We start from the raw sequence: 19,669 nt of genomic DNA, 5'->3' as shown, positions 1-19,669 counted from the left end.
AGCGCTTTACGTTGGGCGTGATTGGCCCACTGCTTCTGGAGGAGTCAAATGCGTCGTGCGCCGCGGTTTTGCCGATATTCTCTTCACTCCTGTGTGTTTTCTTTTCCTTCACTTCAAACCGGACCATGCAGACGACAGAGTAGCTGATGCCAAAGTCATATACTTTGCATAGCCGCCCTGATCGCTAGGAAAACACGTAGCGTGATTATGTAACTCGTTTCTGTCGGCGCGAAATAGTCTAATTCGGTTCACGCTGCGCAACAAACCTATTCCTAGGAAAACCCGGCTTAAGGCGTTGTAAAGGCTAAAGCTTTGTTTATATCCTTCGTCTTCTGCTGAAGACTTTTTTTTTTTTTCTCAGCCTTTACCCGAATATATTACATACTCCATAATTACCCTCATCAGAATCTCGTGTAATAATAATGAGTCTTAAGAATTCTCTAATTGTCTTATGGGTGTACATGATGTACGGTTTCGGGACATGGATGTTTTTCTCGGGATATCTTCTCAAGCGCATCGTCGTCCACAAAAACAGCACCGACGTCATGAACCTCGGACGATACGACTGCGGGGATCACGAATCCACCCCTGGGCGAATCTCTAGCAGGATTTTGGACGCCGCGACAAGCGTCAGCGGTGAAGGATCCGGGGACCTCACCCTGAAACGCTTCGATAAAGCGGTCGTCCTCATCATAGACGCTCTCCGCTACGATTTCGCCGCCGAGTCCAGCGGCCATCACTATTACACCGACGACAAGATGACCGTCTTCAGAGATGTTTTGGGTAGCGAACCCGACAACGGCCTGTTACTCAAGCTGATCGCGGATCCTCCTACGACGACTTTACAGAGGCTTGCGGGCTTAACGACTGGCAGCCTACCGACTTTCATCGACATTAGCCTGAACTTTGCGTCGACGGCCATCCAAGAAGACAATCTCATCCATCAGCTGAACGCGCGCGGCAAGGACGTCGTGTTCATGGGCGACGAAACTTGGGAGACGTTATTCCCGGGTCGGTTTGTTCGCTCGTATCCTTTTCCGTCCTTTGATGTTAAGGTAATTACAATAGCTTAAACTTAGTAATAGCCCATACATGCTCAACACACACGTTGTCCTCCGATTCACTTGAAGTGACCCGGGATCCCAAACCTAATTTTGTTAAAATAAACTAAGCAGGACATTTTTACAGATGTCTTTAGTGGCCCGTGGCACATTTCCAGATCAGTTGCGGGACCAGCGCCATATTTACAGATCACTTGAATGGGCTAATTCCCAATACTGTGTACCTTTTTTGTCGCCAAGTTTTCAACTACGGCAAAACAGTGATGTGTCACTAACCAAATCCTCCTCTGTTGGAACATTTTCAAATCCTATTGGGAGTTCTTATCATTCCGTTGGTAACCCTAGCCAGGGCCGTACTAGTTTTTGCTGCCCAAGGTAAACATGATTCAGCTGCCCAGCACAGTCCCCCTAACTTTAAAATTAGATAATTTTATAACAGAGTTCTTTGTTCCCCCCCTAAAACTGACACCCAGGGCAGTTGCCCCCTCCTGCACCCCAAGTTCTGGCCCTGCCCTAGCAAACAGCAGCAAATCGGGTCTATCAATAAAACGAATAGTCATCAAGCAGCAATATATCATATATTTAGAATTTACCTTTTTGTAACCCACAGCATAATTCCAGAGCATTTGAGCAGCCCATGGCACAGTTGCTAAGCCGTTGGTCAGCCCGAGATTGTAGTTCCACATCACTCAAGTTACCCTCAGCACATTTGCTGATCACTTAAGTGACCCAAATTATATATTTACAGGTCACTTAAGTGATCTGCAGCACAGTTTCAGAGCATTTATTCGCCTTTTGGTGCAGTTCCAGATCTTTTAAGTAGCCCACTGCACAGTTCCAGAAGTTTATTTTTCATAAGCGTGGTCAGCGCTAATGTGGTGCCTTTTTTCATACCAAAATTGGCGCAACCCTGATAGCAGCACTGGTTTCGCTAGTTTTGGTAACCCTTTATCAACAGCATAAATTAACCGCACATTTTGGTGACTTAAGTTTTTGGTAGTTTTTTTCATTTCCCACCATATTTCTATTGATTATCACATATGAGACTGATTAATGTAATAAATTTAATTTTTTCTGTAGTTGTATGTAGCCTTTGTAGGCCATCGTGAATTGACAGCCATGTGAAAGCACGGAAAAAAGTTGCTACTACCACGCATATGAAAAATTAATCAGATGACTTATAAGCAGTCTGCGTCACATTTACAGATCATGTGAGCGACCTGCAGTGCAGTTTCGGATCACTTAAGTCGACACATTTTTGAACCAATGAGCCAGTGGCCTGCACCGTCCTTAAGGTTGAACATCCTTGTATTTCCCATGACAGTTATGCAATCAAACTTGGCTATAGCAGCATCAAAGATTCTGTGAATATTTTTTGTTGTAATAGAGCTGATGATAGTGCCAAGGTTGCCGTTCTCAAGAACTTTTTCAACAAAAAATGCAATCAAATACAGTAAACCCTTCTTAACGGTCACCCCACAGATGTTTTCCTGAGCAAAGTAATGTTCGAGGACTGCTTTTAAGAGGGTGCAACAGGCGCATCCGAACTGGGGGGGGGGGGAATGTCCCCATACACAAGTAATGTAAAGGAAAAAAAAAGGTCCTTTTCCTTTTTATTTCTGTGTTCTCCATTGTTTTTTTAATTCAGTGGTGTTTTCCCTGTCATTTTGTCAAAAACGGAAGTACAGCTGCGCTCACTTACAATTCCTCAATCATCAGCGGTCTGCCAACGACTGGCAGCTTATACAGACGGGAAAAAATTCAAGCATGCACACCAGGATCACCTACATATGCATACCAAATCATGTCTCAGTAGCTTCATTGGTTCACGCATAGAAAACTATTGGTCGGATACTTTTTGAACGAACTTTGTATGTTTTTGCAACCTTTTTTCCTCTCTGTTGCATTCAAGTTTGGGCGATGTGAATGTTCAAGCACCCTCAGCAGTATTTTGTTGCATGGGGGGAGGGGGGGGCAAGCACTGTCAGAATGAGTTAGGAATAAAAATTTACTGAATAAAGCTTAAGCTGAGCACTCACGGGTGGAAACCATTTCTAACACCCTTGCTATTTTTTTTATACCTTTTTAATCATTTCTTAATTTCTCATTCATCAACGGAAAATTTGTTCTTTTTGATAAAATGCATGTTCTGTTGATTTCTTACTGTGTTTTTTCCCTCCTTTTCCAGGATCTACACACAGTCGATAATGGAATTCTCAGCAAAATATACGATGAAATGGGGAGAGATGACTGGGACGTCGTAATCGCTCATTTTCTTGGAGTCGATCATTGCGGTCATCGCTATGGACCGAATCACCTTGCAATGTCTGAGAAACTACTGCAAATGGATAGCATGATCAGGCGAGGAATCATTATTTTCTTCTGAATATGATTGGTCATTTAAAATTTTTATGCAGCCTGTGGCCTATAGCGAACCTAAATCGATTACATCACGATCTCGTGATTTCAGCATATTTTAGATTGCACATTTCCTGCTGTTGATTTGTTATTGTGCCAAATCGTTGTGTAATCATCATTGCCTAAGTAATGTTTCATATCGCAAGTAAATAAATATCGAATTTGTCACAAATAAAAAAAATAAAACAGTCAATTTGACAGTGATGCCATATGTTGATAGTTTAAACCAGTTTTTGACACTGGTCATGTCAAAAGAAATTTTTGACAGCAACCGAACCTTGCACCATTTACATATACATTATAGTTTTTTCTTGTTTTATTATTATATTTATCTATTCTTTAACACATAGTTTCCCAAACTTTTTATTCCATCGCTTTCATCACATATTTTTCTCTCATTGCCCCCAACTCAAGTGAACCCATAGGATCCTTTGTTGCTTCCATCGCCCATCAGGGGCAATATTTCCGCACTTTGGGAAACACTGCTCTAACGGGTTTGCTTGTACTATATAAAATAGGTGTACATTGCTGAGTTGTGGTAGAGTGCCTGCCTTCCCCCAACAACTATTTTGTCAATGATTGTGTGTTCGAACCCAGTTTGTATCACACCTTTTTTTTCCCCAATTGTATTGTACAGTATAGTATTATAGTATAGTATTGTACAACAAAACCTGTACAAAACTGAACATCAAGTAATCGAAATAATATTACATTTTTGACAGGTTTCCATTTCATAAAGGTGAACACAAAAACATTAATCAATGAAGTGACTATTTTTTTATTCCATCGAAGACAGGTTTTCGTTTCATACAGTGATTCTCTCTGTCTTAGATAGGTTTCACTGAATGTCAACGTATAAGTTTCAATGCAATCTATCTGTCACAAGAGACAACTGAAAAAAGGGGGAAGTTTTTTATGCTGCCACTGTGAGAGAAGCATTTCTCTGACTATTAATATTAATGCAGCGTAAAATTTGAAGCGAGGGATTCCTCCTAGTCAGGCGAGATCTTGATCATAAGTTCCTGCTGTTGCTCAAAATGGAGATCCATCAATTCATCTGTGGTCAACCCTTAGCTATGCTTCTCCATGAGTTCTTGACTGTAGTCCTCATTCAACTCCAGTCCCATGGTCTTCGCTAAAGAAAAATATCTTTGGCGACTTGACAGTTCTGGTGGCTCTGGTTCATGAGCTTGCCCCTCAATGTAACATTCAATAATGTCAATCAGCCAACGGTCTTTTTGAAGCAGAATTGAGTGTCCTCTTGTGGTGATCCCATTCCAGGCTTTATCAATGATCTTGAGCAGTGCCGGATTGCCATGGCTACTAGAAAATAGGTATTGGCGCCTAAAATTTTCTATGTATCATTGCTTAGTGTAAAGACTGCAAACTTTTTGATCTCATAATAATGTGTCTTTCAACATGGGAAATGGTCACAAAGTGTCTGAAAAGTCATAAACATTATTTAGGACTTTTTCTTTGGGAGAAAAAAACATGTTTGGCTTTAAAGAAATCTGCCTGGCGCCTAAATTTTCTTCTTGATTTGCCAAGCCCTGATTTTGAAGCAGCTCACGATATAGAGATAGTTTTGCCAAAACTCTCAAATGAGATTTTTTTTGTTTTACTTGCAATCCCACAAAAAGGAAGACCCATCACTTCCATTGTGATCCCGCGAAACGGAATAGAAAAGAGTAAAATATTGCTCGTAATGTGAATAATCGCTTGTTTAACAAGTCAAAATTTTTGCATGTCTTTTGAATTACTCAAACCGAAGTCCCACTGTGTAGACATTTTACTGTAGCTGGTCAGTCACTCTGGTGTAAGCTGGCTGAATCCCATCACTAGATATCCCTACATGCCAGATATGATGTGACCAAAAAAAAGTCTTTTGCCGTTATCTAAACAATTCTTAATGTGCTAACCTTTTTGTTTTTTCCAGGAACGTAGTTGGTAAAATCAGAAACGACACGGTCTTGCTGGTTCTCGGTGATCATGGTATGACAGAAACTGGTGATCATGGCGGTGATAGTGAAGATGAAGTCTCGACAGTTCTGTTCATGTATAGTCCAGCAGGGATAAGATCGTCTCTATATGTGAGTTTTACTGAAATTTACGGATGGTTTATGATGCGTCTGAAAACTGTCAATATTCTGGGATTTTATCGATAGTTCATTTCGAAATGATTCATTTTTAAGTGCTCAGGCTAATTTTAGCAAATTTATTTGGATAATTTTAATTATACTAACGGGCTGAATTTTAGAGCCTGGTAATTGCAATTTAATGTTCATCTCATATTCAAGTAATAAGTGTTTTGACAAAAGCCAATAATTAATTGGTGTTTTTCCTCTCTTCTCCAATAGGTAGTCGATAATGAAGATTCTGCACTTCAGATTGATTTGGTCCCGACATTAGCGATGCTACTCGGGTTACCCATACCATTTTCAAATCTAGGTTCCATCATAAAGTCACCCTTAAAGCTCCAGAGAGAAAACGGAGGTGAATGCAACGATGTCAAGACTGATGTTTTGTTCGGTAGAGCGCTCGCTGCTGCTGAAAACTCCTTCCAGGTCCAGCGTTACCTCCATGAGTATGCAAAGTTGTCCAGCGAGATGTCCTCGTTGGTTCTAGACAAAGCTGAAACAATGTTCAGAGAAGCTTCACTCTTGTGGAAGAATGTGAGCTTGGATCCAGAAGAAAGCGAGCATGTTCTACATTTGATGGTGGAGAACTATGAGAAACACCTTGGTTTCGTGCAGTCTGAATGTCGTCGTGTATGGGCTACGTTCAACCTGCAGAAAATGGTTCTAGGATGCATTTTACTTCTGTTGGCTGTTTTATCGAATTTCATTTCTGCTCACACAATCATCCTCGGTGCAGACTTGCTGAAGCTGCTAGTGCCGATTCTCTTTTGTATTTGTATTGTTGCCTTATACCTCTACAGCTCCTACATCGCAATAATCTTAGCAGTACTTGTATGTTACATATTACGAACATGTGTTCGTCATTACCTAGGAACTATTCTGGATAAAGTGTATAGCATTGCTAGTCCTGAGTCAGTCGTAATGTCATTCTTGATTCTAAGTAGTTTCTCTAATAGTTTTGTCATTCTGGAAGACAGACTCGTGTTATTCTTCATCCAGAGTTTGCTCGTGTATCGATTTCTTCCAGGTCTGTATGCTAAAGCCATTTCCAGGTTTACGCTACAAGCCGAAAAACTGTCGAAAAGAACAAAGCACAACAGTCAAAGATGGCTTTTGGGAAGCGATATCCTGCAGGCGGTTGTGTTCCTCGCACTGCTATTTATTACTAGGGTCTCTGTGGTGTTTCACAAATGTCGTGAGGAACAGCCGTGGTGCAAGAAGTCAATGTTTCAAGATCTGGAAGACGGTCAGGAAAATGCTGGGATGATGTTAGCGTCAACATCTTCCGGACTGTTTGTTCAACTTTGTGTGTTGTGGTCGTCTGTGGTAATCGTCGTAGCAGCCGCTGTGATAACTGCCAACATCATCGTCCCAAAGAAGAACTACACCGCTGCCATGATCTGCATCTGCTACGGTTTTGTATTCTGCACGATTTTCATTTGCCTTCATTACTGGCTCTCTGTTTTGCCTTCAGCCGTGTTGGAACGTATCTTGGATGGCAACGAGGCAAGTAGCTGTTGTTCATTTCTTTTAATTAGAACTTTTATTTGGGATTTAAGTCTTTGGCGGGGAAAAAGAGTTGCCATGGAAACTTACACTTGCTCGATAACAGTGAGAATACGATCCTTATGAAACCAGAACCTAGAGCTTATAGACAATTTTTTTCATGACTCTAGCTGAGCAGTTGGTGCTCTGATCCAGCGTTTCCTAACCTTTTTTTGCCCATGCCCCCTCCCCTTCGCATGGACCAGACAGACTACCTGTAGATGTGGAAGGATATGCACATGCACCATTACGTGATGCTACATGTCTATATGACACTACTACATGTCTATATCTCGACTGGCCCATATGACCCATTTTTTGCTCTTTGGAATTATTAAAGTCTACATATAGCCTATATATATGTATATATATATAAAATCGGTTGTCATTTCGAGGTGTCATTGTGAGTTAGCATTCACTTTGAAAAAGTTTCTTTCCTGTGAGCATAACACGCAATATGCATTCAGCTAGAAATACAGAAGCCATAAAAAGGCAACTTACTCAACTGAGGAGGTAGAAAGAAGTGAGGTAAAAATGCCCATAAAAAACTTAAAAGCAATGCATGTGCACAAAAAGGCAGTGTGATGAGAACGTGGCTAATTATTATTGTCTCTAGAAATAATGAATGTAAATAGTCTCTTAATAAGATCTGGCGTGTGTGTGTGTTGAAAATGATTTCTCAAATAATGATAAGAAAATAAATTTAATACACAGTAATTTTGCCTAGTTGTGGGCCTGCTGTTGGCCACCCCTGATCTAATATGTTGTTGCATGAGTTGGATATTTACATACAGTACATAAGCTCGAAAATCATAGCACCAGATCTCATTTGTAACTCTTCTATGAACAAGAGGCACTGCAGCAGGGCCATCTTAACATCACCATGAGCCCTAGAGGAAAGTGATATTCTGTGGATGCACATGAGCTTTCTGGGCCTTCCAGACTGGAAATACCAATCTACTAGTTTAAATGCTTTGAAAAAATATCACATTTCATTATCACAACTATCAGTCTCCAAGACACTCTTTTCTGGCATGTCTGGTTAGAGGTGCACTTATGATTTTGCAGCCTATGGGGCTACACAAATTTTGCCATCTTTCTCCCACGCTGGTCTAATTTTCTTGACTCATGCTTCAGATTTGCCGCCATGGGTCATTAGCCCATGGCCCTGTAAATACTCCTCTGTCTCTGAGTCGCTCACATGCTCGCACACTCTTTAGGTCAATTTTTTGGTCACTCATTAACCTGATCCTTTGCTTCGGTTCGATCAATTTTTTTGTCATTTGCATGCTTGCACACACTCTGGGTCACTCTTTTGCCACTTATGTGCCCGCACACTCTTTTTGTTCACTCACATGCTTACAAACTCTCTATGGGCCACTTCTTTGGTCATTCACTGACCTAGTTCCTTGCTGTCTAGGCAGAGGCAGATCTATGGTCTCCTACCACCTGGGGGAGGGGCTATACAAATTTTACGATCACTTATGTGTGTCTGGGGAATATAAAAGTTGGCTCAGCTTACTGCCTTGTTCCATGAGTCATTCTGCTGAATTCTGCAGTCACACCTTTTCCCTTTCAATATAATATTCAAAGATATATACATATTATTATATGTATTTCACTTTTAAAGCTTCATTTCTTGATCTAGGCCCACAGAACATCACTTTGCTCCAAGCCCCATGGTACTGTTAAGATGGCCCTGCCGGAAGTCCTCTTGTGCATAGAAGAGCTACAAATGAGATATGGTGTTACAATTTTTGACCTTATGTATATAAATGTCCAACTTAAGCAGCAACACACATTAGATGTTACTGTAAGCTTACAGGCCTTTGGAAAATTCTGGGGATCCTTGAATATCACTTTGCCTGAGACCTTATGATGTTGAGATGGCACAGCATTGAGCACCCACAAGGAAACTCTAGCCTAGGGATCCGGAAATTGACGCTCATTCACATCTGCATTTTTTTTCAAAGTTCTCTGTGGCCCCTTCCTTAGGTACCTGCCATGGCTCCCTTTCCATATGATTTTTACCCATGTGGCCTCCCAGAATATTCTCAGTACTGTATATTCTGCATATTCACATTATATTTGCTGCAGGTAGGCCTGCCACCATATGAGTAGATTGAGAGCCATAGATTGAGAAACACAGTTCCAATCCCTTAGTGGAGGGGAAAGAATCCATGTATTAGCAGTAGTGGCTCGATCACCTCTGTGTCAGGGAAAATTCTGACAAGAATTGAGCATCTATCAAACTAGTGAAAACCTCTGAAAATGTGTTTCATTCCCTCGAATGGTGTCCACTAAAACTTACGACACAAAATCTCAGTTTCTTAGCAATGGTCAAGAAAATTTCGAATTTGAGCCAATTCATAAACAATCGATTTTTGTGGTTTTTATTGTTATAGATGTCTGATTATTCATTGATAATATATTCATATATATATATATATATATATATATTGAGCAATAAATATTCTTTTTTTGTTTCCCATTTTCCAGGTTGTAGGGGCACGTTGCGTGGTCGCAATAAGCGTCATGATGTTCGTAGTGTCTTGGCTGTTTCCACTTCTTCCAGAAAAGCCTTGGGAATCTCAGACAAATCATATTTTCTCAGGAAGTCTGTGTTTTTTCATATTCACATTTTTGTTCCCTCTGTATTTGACAGCGGGAGAGCGATATGTTCCATCAGTTACTCTCATGGTGGTGTCTATCGTGACATTCCTCAGCCTGGATAAGCTCGTTTTGGAGAAATCAGGTGATTCTCTTTCGGTATTAATTCATGAAATAATAAAAATAATGTCTAGATTATTTTTATTGTCACCTGTATTATGATTTCTTAAACCAATAATGGAATCAAATGTGATTTATTGGAATATGATAAATATACTCTTCAAATGCGGTCACCCCCTCTTTTACAGCCAAATAATAATTTCCCAGTGTCTAAATAAAAGTACGCATTTCAAACCTCTCTGATTGTCACCTCTCTTTTGCAGATAAAGTTTTTGCCTTGCCAGTGTCTGTAAAATAGAAATTTTACTGTGTTTAGTTTATGCTCAGTTCTGTCAGCCATAATTATAAACTACACTTTTGTGTTCTGTAACTGGAAGATTTTCGCTGTCATTATTAATAAATATAGAGTTTCAAGGACTGAATTGTTTGCCAGTGGTTGGTATCACCAAGAGATGTTTTCCTGGTCTGAAGACGATCATGTATACTCATGGCTTGGCATGAGCTGTTTTGTGTGTGATTGGCCATCTAGCAAGTGAACTAAACCAATCAGTTAATTGGGAACCTCTTGTCTAATTAAAAAGTTTTCTAAATTTTTGGATTATGCTTGTATGTCATTAATTAATGTCAAATCTCTAGATTAGTGTTTCCCAAAGTGGAAAATATCTCTCCCTGTTTGACAATGGGATGACCTGGTGGGGGGTAGAAGCAAGAATAGCATAAGATCCTATGGGTTGGGGACGATTAGGGGGGAAATGATATAACATATATAAAGTGTGGGGAAACTCTACTCCAGATGATGCCAACCACTAGTGCTGTGAAAACATTTAGTTTGACCTTAATATCTAACTTCAGTACTTTTGCCCTTGCGGCACATAGGTAAGATAACCACTACCCATTGCCCCTTCATCATTGGTCTTCCTGGGCAAAGGGAAAGGGCCTCCCCCCCCCCCCACCACTTGCCTAGAAATGCCAGCCTACCAGTAATCATGCTTACTCTTGAAAATTTTAACCATATCTAATTAGGTTCCCAGGCTACATCCAAGTGGTGCCCCTTCTGTTAAGTCGGCACTACCACTATAAACCTATATCATTCCCCCCCCCCCCCATTTCAGAATTTCTCCCCTAATCGTCCCCAACCCATAGGATCTTGTCTACCACCATGAAGCTACCGTAAGGTCTGATCTCGATTGGCAAAGTAAAGTTCTTTCCCCATTGAACCTGACATGACCATGAATTAGCTTTCTCAATATACTCTCGCTGAAAGTTCTCTCTGTGCTTAACACAAGAACAGAAGTATAACATGACTTTCTTTCTCGAGAAAGATTTCCGATCCAACTCAATCGCTAGTAAATTACTGTGTGGTGACATGACCGAAGTTTGTGTGCAGCAAAAAGAAAGTCCTTTCAACCTGAGACATTATTGTTTTATATTTCTGTGATCAAAACTTTCCTCAGAGATTTTTGGAATTATGATCCGTCTGTGGTTTTCAAATTTTGAGATGCAAACGGTCCATTAGAAAAGCCTTGGGAAGTCTGCAAACCCACAATACAATAAAAAAAAATATCACATTTACCTAAAGCCAATGTAAACAGTAGATGGCAGCACCAACTGAACATTTACACCACAAGATCTCAAACATTCTGACATGATTGAAATCATAGCATGATGGAAGACCAGAGTGGTATAACCATGGCCCCCAGCCCCTCAGGCTGAGATCTTTCTCTTTCGCGGGCCTCCTTGTACGCACACTCCTTCTATGCACAGTATGGAAAAACCAAAAAAAAAGGCGAGAATTGTCCATGCCTCCCCTTAGGCTGGAGTGCTGTCAGCCCCATCCTTGAAGGCAGTATGGGTATACCCATGTGGTCGCCCTTAACAAGAATTTGGTTTTCATCTTTTTTTTTTGCTCCCTTTTCCCTCCATTCAAAGAGCCACCTATGCGAAGACGTGGTAAATACTCAGAGTTGTGTTCATAGTCGAGAGAAGAATAATTACACCCCCCATGAACCAGCTATTATCGACACATTTGATCTTTGGCATTTTTCTCCGCAGGGTCCTCGTTAAATCTGAATTTGGTCATTTGGTACCTGATGACATGGCATTGGTTCTATGGAACTGGACATCAAGCCGTTTTCCCCGCGATACAGTGGAATGCTGCATTCGTCCTCAGCAAAGGAGTGTCGTCTTACATTCTTTCTGGTGCTTTAGTGGTTTTCAACACGTTTTCTTCTCATATATTGTACGGGATATGTCTGCCACTTTTGCTGCTCTGGTCAGAACCGCCTAAAGATCCATCAAAGCCTCTGATAAAGATCCTATTCAAGTACATCTCTTTCTTCGGCATCAAGGTATGTAGCTTTTTGTCTAGAATACAAAAAGCTCTTAAGATATTTGTTTTTCAAAATTACTGAAAACAATGCGCTTTTCACACACTATACATAATAATTCATTTACAGTTGCTGGGCACTGTATTCTCGTGTTTTGTGCTGAGGCGCCATCTCATGGTATGGAAAGTGTTCACGCCAAAGCTCATCTACGAAGTGATAGGTATGATTGTGGTCATGCTTTCGATATTAATCAGTTATATGTTTCTCGTGCGAGTCACTTCGTGTTTTCACAGGCAAATACGCAAAAATATAAATCAGTTGTGGTATCCTAAAGAACAGTAATCAATTTTTCGTAAATTTTTCTTCCCTTTATTTTTTCACTTTTTTATATGTACATGATATATACATGGCACAGTTCGTACTCGACTTCAATAAATTATTGATTCAAAATTTCATGTGAAATTTTGTTCATGGCTGTGAAAATTTTTTTTCTTGAAAAAACAGTTAATGAAATGGTGTCGTTAATAACCCATCTGTGTCAAAAAGGTTTCTCAGTCTGTGAGATTTTATTATAGTATACAGAAGAGGTCTTCAACCTTTTTCTAGTCGCGAGCATTGACTTCACACCACATCACCAAAAGAAGAGCACCCTTACGGCAAGTTTGACATACGAATGCGCAGAATCAGGATGATTTATCTTTGAATGCAATGTATCTCATTGAAACAATCAAGTGCTCGTGAGCACTGAATCGAACAAAAGCATTGAGCACTCTGGGTGCTTCAGGGAGCACCATGTTGCTCACGAGCAACGAGTTGAAGATGCCTGGTATGCAGGGTGAACTGCAAAAAATTTGCCAAAGAAAAGTAGGTGATAGACTAGCATAAGTGGAATGTGAAATACCAGCAACCCTGTGTTATCTCTGTTTTTGAGTTATGATGGATAATGGAAGAAAAATGTGTCAAGTCGGAAAAAACCAGAATTTGTGAAGTTTCTGAAAAATCTACATGCAAACTAAACACATATTTAGAAAGAGCAGAACAAATCCTTCAAGATGTTGCTATTTCTAACAGAATATCATGTCGAAATTCAGATGTGCTGAAATATTGACGAAGTTCAAAATTTAATAGTAGCCGAATTTTTTAATCACAGATTCTGCAAACACCCTTCAATTGATCAAATTTATCAAAACTGGACCATTACACACACCAGCTTTTGGAAGAGCCTACAATAAACCCATTCTGTGGTCTATTTTAGGAGAAATTTAGCCTTTTGTTTGCAATACATCACTGAAATTGGTGCATTTGATGAAAATTTGGAATAGGCTAATACAGATTTTGGTGACGGTTTGATTTTGCAGATAAAATTCTATAAGGGGCACCACCTCTATCAGGCTATCTGGATTTAATGGTGAACTGTAAGTGCTGAGATTGGCAAAGTGCAAAATCGAATCGCCGCCAAAATTGACTAAAATGTCTACTTTGACAAATTGATCACTGATTTCAGTGATGTATTGCACACAGAAGGCTGAATTTCTCCTGAACCAGAACACTGATATGGTTTATTGTAGGCTTTATCGAAAGCTGGTGCTATGGCTCCACAGGAGAAGGGGGAATGCCTGACAGGGCTCCAGCCTTGGGGCCCTGTCTCATCATTCTCATAGTTCCCTTTTTCTCATTTTTTGTTATTTCATGCTATAAATTCATCATAAAGGGGCCTGTGAAAGTCTGGTCTGGGGGGGGGGGCATGGCTGGTGCAATGGACAAATTTCTGGTAAATTTGACTGATTGCTAGGAGGATTTTTGCAGAATTGACGATTAAACATTTTGGCGACAATTTTATTTTGAACTTCACCAATTTTTATTCCATCCATCACCAATTTTTCAATGCTTGTAGCTCGCCATTAAATCCAGATATTGTGATAAAACTGGTGTCACTCTAGGATTTTTTCTTCTCTTTCAAAATGTGTTAGTTAGCATGTAGGTCAGAAACCTCACAAATTATGGTTTTTTCAGACTTAACACATTTTTCTTCTATAAGTGAATTATCCCCCCTCTCCATAACTCAAAAACGATTAGACATAGCCCCTGAAGCTGGGATCTTTGGCAGGACTCCTAAGTCAGACTTTTCATTGCCCCTTCTGTAGTGAATTTATAGCATGAAAAAAAAATCACTGTAATCGTCTCAGGGCCCTGTCAGCCCTACGATTGTGGGGGTGGGGGGCATGGAGGTAGGACTGGGTTGCTGTGGTGTTTTATGTTCCAATTGGGCTTGCCTATCACCCATTTTTGTTTAACAGATCATTCACAGTTCACTGTGTAGTCAAGTCCCCAATTCAAAGCCACCATCTGTTTCAAAGAATTGTGGTGCTGTAATGAGTTGACATTCAATCAAATCACGATTGAGAACCCTTTGTAGTCTCTATTTTTTCCCACAGAAAATTTCTGGTGCTAAGCAGGGTTGACACTATCTGGATTTGACCATATATTTAGAATAATTGTTGTTATTAATCACCGCAGTCTTCAGAATACTAGGTTCCTGAGAGATCTGTAATTATGCCTAATAATGATCCAGCCAACTGATCCAGCTGCTTAGCCAATCCATCTAGTGGTCAAATGCTAATCTTTAGTAAAATCACTGAACATTCTTGCAGTGATAGTTTGTACTTTGATGTGCTTTCCTCTGTGTTCACTTTCTAGCATTGGCGGCCTTTTCAAAGTGTTAGCACCACTTACAAAACAGTTGCATGAGAGATATACTGTCTCATCTCCATCGGGTCGTGAGTTTTTGATGCGAAAATCCCAGTTTTTCAATAAAATTTGATGTCAATCCCCGCCTTCTACTCGTGTCAGGAAAAAATTCTCATGGGGGGGGGGGGAAACCCCAGCAGAAAGATTTTTAAAAAAGTGTGAGCTTAGATTACCATTCATAAGTACGGTAGACTCTCTATGATTCGGCCTGTTACGCCGGTTTTCTACGATTTTTATAAAAGCAAAAAACATGTCACTGCGTATTTGTGTGAGCAGAAGTTTATATTACTTAAATGGGCTTTGCCAATTAACTTTCACTTATCCGCAAACCCTGGTCTGACATGTGCTGGATTAGCGAGTCTACTGCAGGGGTGGCTAAGCTTTTACATTACACAACTCCCAAGACGAATGGCCTCTTTTTTTAAGGAGGGCTGAAGCCTTTGGAGCTTGATATGAAAATTTTCTTTTTGCACGATATAAATTTGTTGTAGAGGTGGGCCTGTGAAAAGTTCTATACTGGAGGGGATGGGGGGATCGACAAAATGAAACAAACTTATTTTCTGACAAAAATAGATTTTAAGAATTTTGAAAAATTGTAATGACTTGATATTATTAAGACTACTGTATATCAATTGAGTGTAGTATTTCTGTAAACCTAACACACAAGAATTCACATCAGTTTCAAACACAGAAAACAAATGTTCAAAGTAAATTTTTATTTTATGAGCAGTCGAACCGATAAAAATCATTGACTAAACATGTCAATGTATGTGTATACAAATCATGACTAGAGATAATAGCCGCAATATATATAACAAAGCAGCTGTATTTTTTGGAACATTATTTGAAAATTACAATGTTGACTAAACAAACATAAATATCAGATCATATACACCCCATTTTTATACATTATAGCTGGGTGGCCAACTTCATTACACTCAAGGACCAACACAACAATATGTGGCAGCATCACGGGCTGCATTACGGGTGTCACTCCGGTGTATAAACCACAACAGTAAAATGACCTGGAAAAACAACAGATTAAAACATCTCGCACTCAATATTAAATTGTACTACGATTTCAGATTTGTCAATCAAATGTCATCATTTATCCCATTGTGTAAGCCTCTGTCAAGCAATATTGAATAAATAACTCACAAGTTTGTATAGGCCATAAGTAATACGGCGAAACACAGAGTTAAAACTTTTCCCTTCTTATCGAATGTTGTTCCTCTGCTATACTTCCAGTGTGATTTAAGGACAAAATAATTGGGTACGTGACTTAAGTGTTGGGTATTTGGAGAAAAAAAAAGTCTTTTCGAGAGTCGAAACTTCAGAACAAAAAAAAAAACAACTTTCTTTTTCGAATGTTTCAATCTTTTCTCCTGAACCTTACACACAGGCATTCTAGTCGCTAAACTTTTACCCTGGGCATTGTATTATTTTCATTTCTTATCTGGTTGCATTCCCAGTCACACGTAATGCATCAAAAATTAGTTTCTTGTGCAAGTTATTCCATTCATCGTTTGAATTTTACAAATGAAAAATTTTTTTTCCTACAATAATAATTTGGTAAAATAGGCAATTTGTCATACGAGGTGGTGGAAAAAATAGAAAAATTGTTTGTAAAAAAATTTACGAGTAATTTGTGTGTTTGAAAAGGCAGTATGGTGAGAATATTAACAGCAAAAACATTTTATTACAATGAATACAAATAGTTTTCTGCTGCTTAAATAATGATCACAACTTTGATTTAACACATCATAAATTATTAATTTTAATTTCATAATTAATTTTTACCTTGGCAGGGACACACACACACACACACATAAAATCACCTCTCGAGCCAGCTGTTGGCCACCCGTGCATTATAGAATCAAAATGTTTTTAGAAAAGAATGATTGTTGCTGTGAAAAATATTAGGAATGTTTATATACGAGATGTATTACAGGATGATTCCATAATTCTCCCCCCCCCCATCGTCTTTTACTGGTGAAGTGTTGATCCTAGAGGCATACTTCCAATCAGGAAAAAGTATCCAAATAACCTGTAGAACTCAGATACATCATTCATTTCGCAAGGGGTTGTATAGTTATTGAAATAAAAATGCCAACTTTTTACACTGACACCGTCTTCAAAAGATAAATCAGAAAGTTTTTGCCCTATCTCTTCTGGAAAAATAAAATGTCTAAGTACATTATTTACAAAGATATTTAAATTCAAAAATTTGAGAAGTTGGGAAAGAACAGCATAAATGAGGGAAAGAAGCATTCTCCGTTATTTCATGCTGTTCTTTCCTAACCTTACTCAACTCAGAATTCAAATATCTCGGTGAATATTGCACTTAGAGAAGTGGGAATTTTTTTTGTTAACCTCCGGGAGGGGTAGAGGAATTGCATGCTTCTAACAATGAAAGAGTCCCAAGGTTTTAGTCTACAAAAAGTTTTGAAATAATTATCATTGATTCTACTCCTTTAAATATGAACAAAAATATTAAAAGATCCGGCCGAATTATTATGGGTCAGTCAGAAAAAAATTTAAATGTTAATATTTTAATCACCAATAGAGGCCAAGGATAGATTTAAAAATCCAGCAACCTTATACAAGTCCACAACAGGCAAAATGCCCAACGAGGTGGCTGAGAAAAAGATGTCCATAACAAGTACGGATGTCATATATTACTAAAATACTACAACCCAATTAAAAATGCAATCACAAACAATATATATATGATTGTCTTATTCTAAGTATGGATAACTTCTCAATTTACGCCAAAATGTATCATATTTTCTTTTTAAACATGCCAATTGTGTTAGAATTTACTACCTCCGGTGTAAGCTATTCCATTTAACAACCCTATTAGAGAAAAATTCCTGCGACACCATAACCTGGAATTGTCCCTTACCAATCTATACTGGTGGTCCCCTTGTAAAAGCAGTTGATTGACATGTACTAATAATTCACGGTCCTTCCCCGTTAAAAATTTTTAACACTTTGATCATAGAGAAGAATTTATTAGAATAATGTCATTCACAGCACAGACAAAGAAAGAGCTAAAGTTTTTTTGCAAGGATGATGTCACTTTCTGTTAACATATGAAGGTTTTTAACAACTGGCTGTTGCGAAGATGAATTTTTGGGAACAGAAAATTCAAGTGCCTTTGCAGGGAATTGAACCCATGTCCTTTCCGGGTGGACGTGGGTTCCATTCCCCGCAAAGGCACTTGAATTTTTTCTTTCAAAAAATTCATCTTCGCAACATCCAGTTGTTAAAAACCTCTGTAAAGTTTTTTGTAGATATCGCAGAGAAGCAATGTGTGTGTGAATAGCCAACTGTTATCATTTTTTATAATTATTTGGTGCATTAATAATACCAGTAATTTTTTGTTTTTGTGTTTCTGGGTGAGATGAATGTATTTAAAACTTTTTCATAATTTTTTGAGGATGACAGCTTGGAACCCTTTCCTTGTAAGTGTAATATTCCCCGAGATATTTGAATTAAAAAATTTGAAAAGAACAGTTATACCATGTGAGGGAAAAAGAAGTGTTGTTCATTAGTTTTATACCAGCGGTTCTCAACTGGGACTCTGTGGCCTCTCGAGGAAAACTGGAAAAAATAATAAATCGGTAATTTTGCTGAGTAAATAAAAAATAGGCCTAAGAGGCTCCGTGAGTCAAAAAAGGTTAAAAACAATTTGTTTATACTGTTCTTTCCTAACTTTTCTCAATTTTTGAATTCAAATATCTCAGTAAATATTGCACCTAGAGATGTTGACCTCATGCACAAGACAGGGTAACAATTTCTAATTGGGTTTTTGAGGACGGAGTCCATATAAGAAGTTAGTTTTTATTTTAATAACTATACAACAACCCCTTTGTGATATGAATGGCATATTTGAGTTTTACACATTTGGGAACTTTTTCTAATTGGAAGAATTAATGCTTCTAAAATCAACAGTTTGATAGTAAAATGCGGCAAGGGGAATTATGAAATCAGCCTGTACCGTGGAAAGAATAAGTATCATTACTGAAACATAAAATTTATTTTGAAAAGAAAAAAAACATTTTTTAAATTTTCATGGATTTGATGTGTCTGGGCTAAAGACATCCAGGAGTAAAGACTCGTACTGAGAGAACTAAACATGCTTGGTTGTGAAAGTGCTGTACTGTCTCAACAGTAAGATTTTTATCTTGCTCATGTGCACCGTCGACAGCTTTGATACTTTTTTTTGCAGCAGGGCTGGCTGCCAGTATAGGCATGCCATTGTCACCTGAAAGTGGTTCTATATGGTTTTCTAACTTCACAGTGCAAAAGGGAGCTGATCCCCCCCCCCCCCTCCAATTTAAAAGAAAAAGAGAGCACAATCAGGTCTACAACATTTAAAACTTAGTGATACAGGCAAAACTAAGCTACTAATTTTTTTGCTCCCAAATGTGGATGATAGATGGGACACGTAACAGGTATTCCTTACAATCAAACTTGATAGTATCCTGGACACCCTGCATTTTTGGGTCTATCTTGAAATCACGATAAGAAAGTTATTCAATAAGAACAGAAGCATCAACCAGAAAAATGCTCACACTAATACGGCTGTATAACCAACTCAACTCATCCTGCATCTGGGAGCAGCAAAACCAGTTTTTTTTCGAAGTTGTCTACTCATTAAAAAAATAGATTGTATTATTGCTATAGCCTGATGTCA

The 19,669-nt window shown here is 38.9% G+C and overlaps 1 protein-coding gene across 1 annotated transcript; it reads left to right on the top strand.

Moving 5' to 3' along the window:
- The first annotated feature begins 315 nt into the window (after positions 1 to 315).
- On the top strand, positions 316 to 12,669 carry PIG-O (phosphatidylinositol glycan anchor biosynthesis class O). The gene is made up of 7 exons (XM_089242038.1): positions 316 to 1,055; positions 3,250 to 3,422; positions 5,416 to 5,569; positions 5,837 to 7,123; positions 9,662 to 9,917; positions 11,945 to 12,240; positions 12,349 to 12,669. The coding sequence occupies exons 1-7, from the start codon at positions 423 to 425 to the stop codon at positions 12,559 to 12,561; spliced, it is 3,012 nt and encodes a 1,003-aa protein (XP_089098164.1). The 5' UTR covers positions 316 to 422; the 3' UTR covers positions 12,562 to 12,669.
- Positions 12,670 to 19,669: the final 7,000 nt, after the last annotated feature.

The sequence above is a fragment of the Pholcus phalangioides genome, unplaced genomic scaffold (genome assembly GCF_987345545.1).
Source record: "Pholcus phalangioides strain wild (caught in Gottingen) unplaced genomic scaffold, Ppha-v1.0 ptg000014l_1, whole genome shotgun sequence".
Taxonomy (NCBI): domain Eukaryota; kingdom Metazoa; phylum Arthropoda; class Arachnida; order Araneae; family Pholcidae; genus Pholcus; species Pholcus phalangioides.
The sequence above is the reverse complement of the archived record's forward strand: the minus strand, read 5'-3'. Positions and strand labels throughout refer to the sequence as shown.

Bases quoted from the DNA above. Each gene is read 5' to 3' on its own strand.
- PIG-O (XM_089242038.1), top strand. From the start codon at position 423: ATGAGTCTTAAGAATTCTCTAATTGTCTTATGGGTGTACATGATGTAC. The intron at 3,423-5,415 runs GCGAGGAATCAT...TGTTTTTTCCAG, and splicing joins CAAATGGATAGCATGATCAG to GAACGTAGTTGGTAAAATCA. The intron at 12,241-12,348 runs GTATGTAGCTTT...ATTCATTTACAG, and splicing joins TCTCTTTCTTCGGCATCAAG to TTGCTGGGCACTGTATTCTC.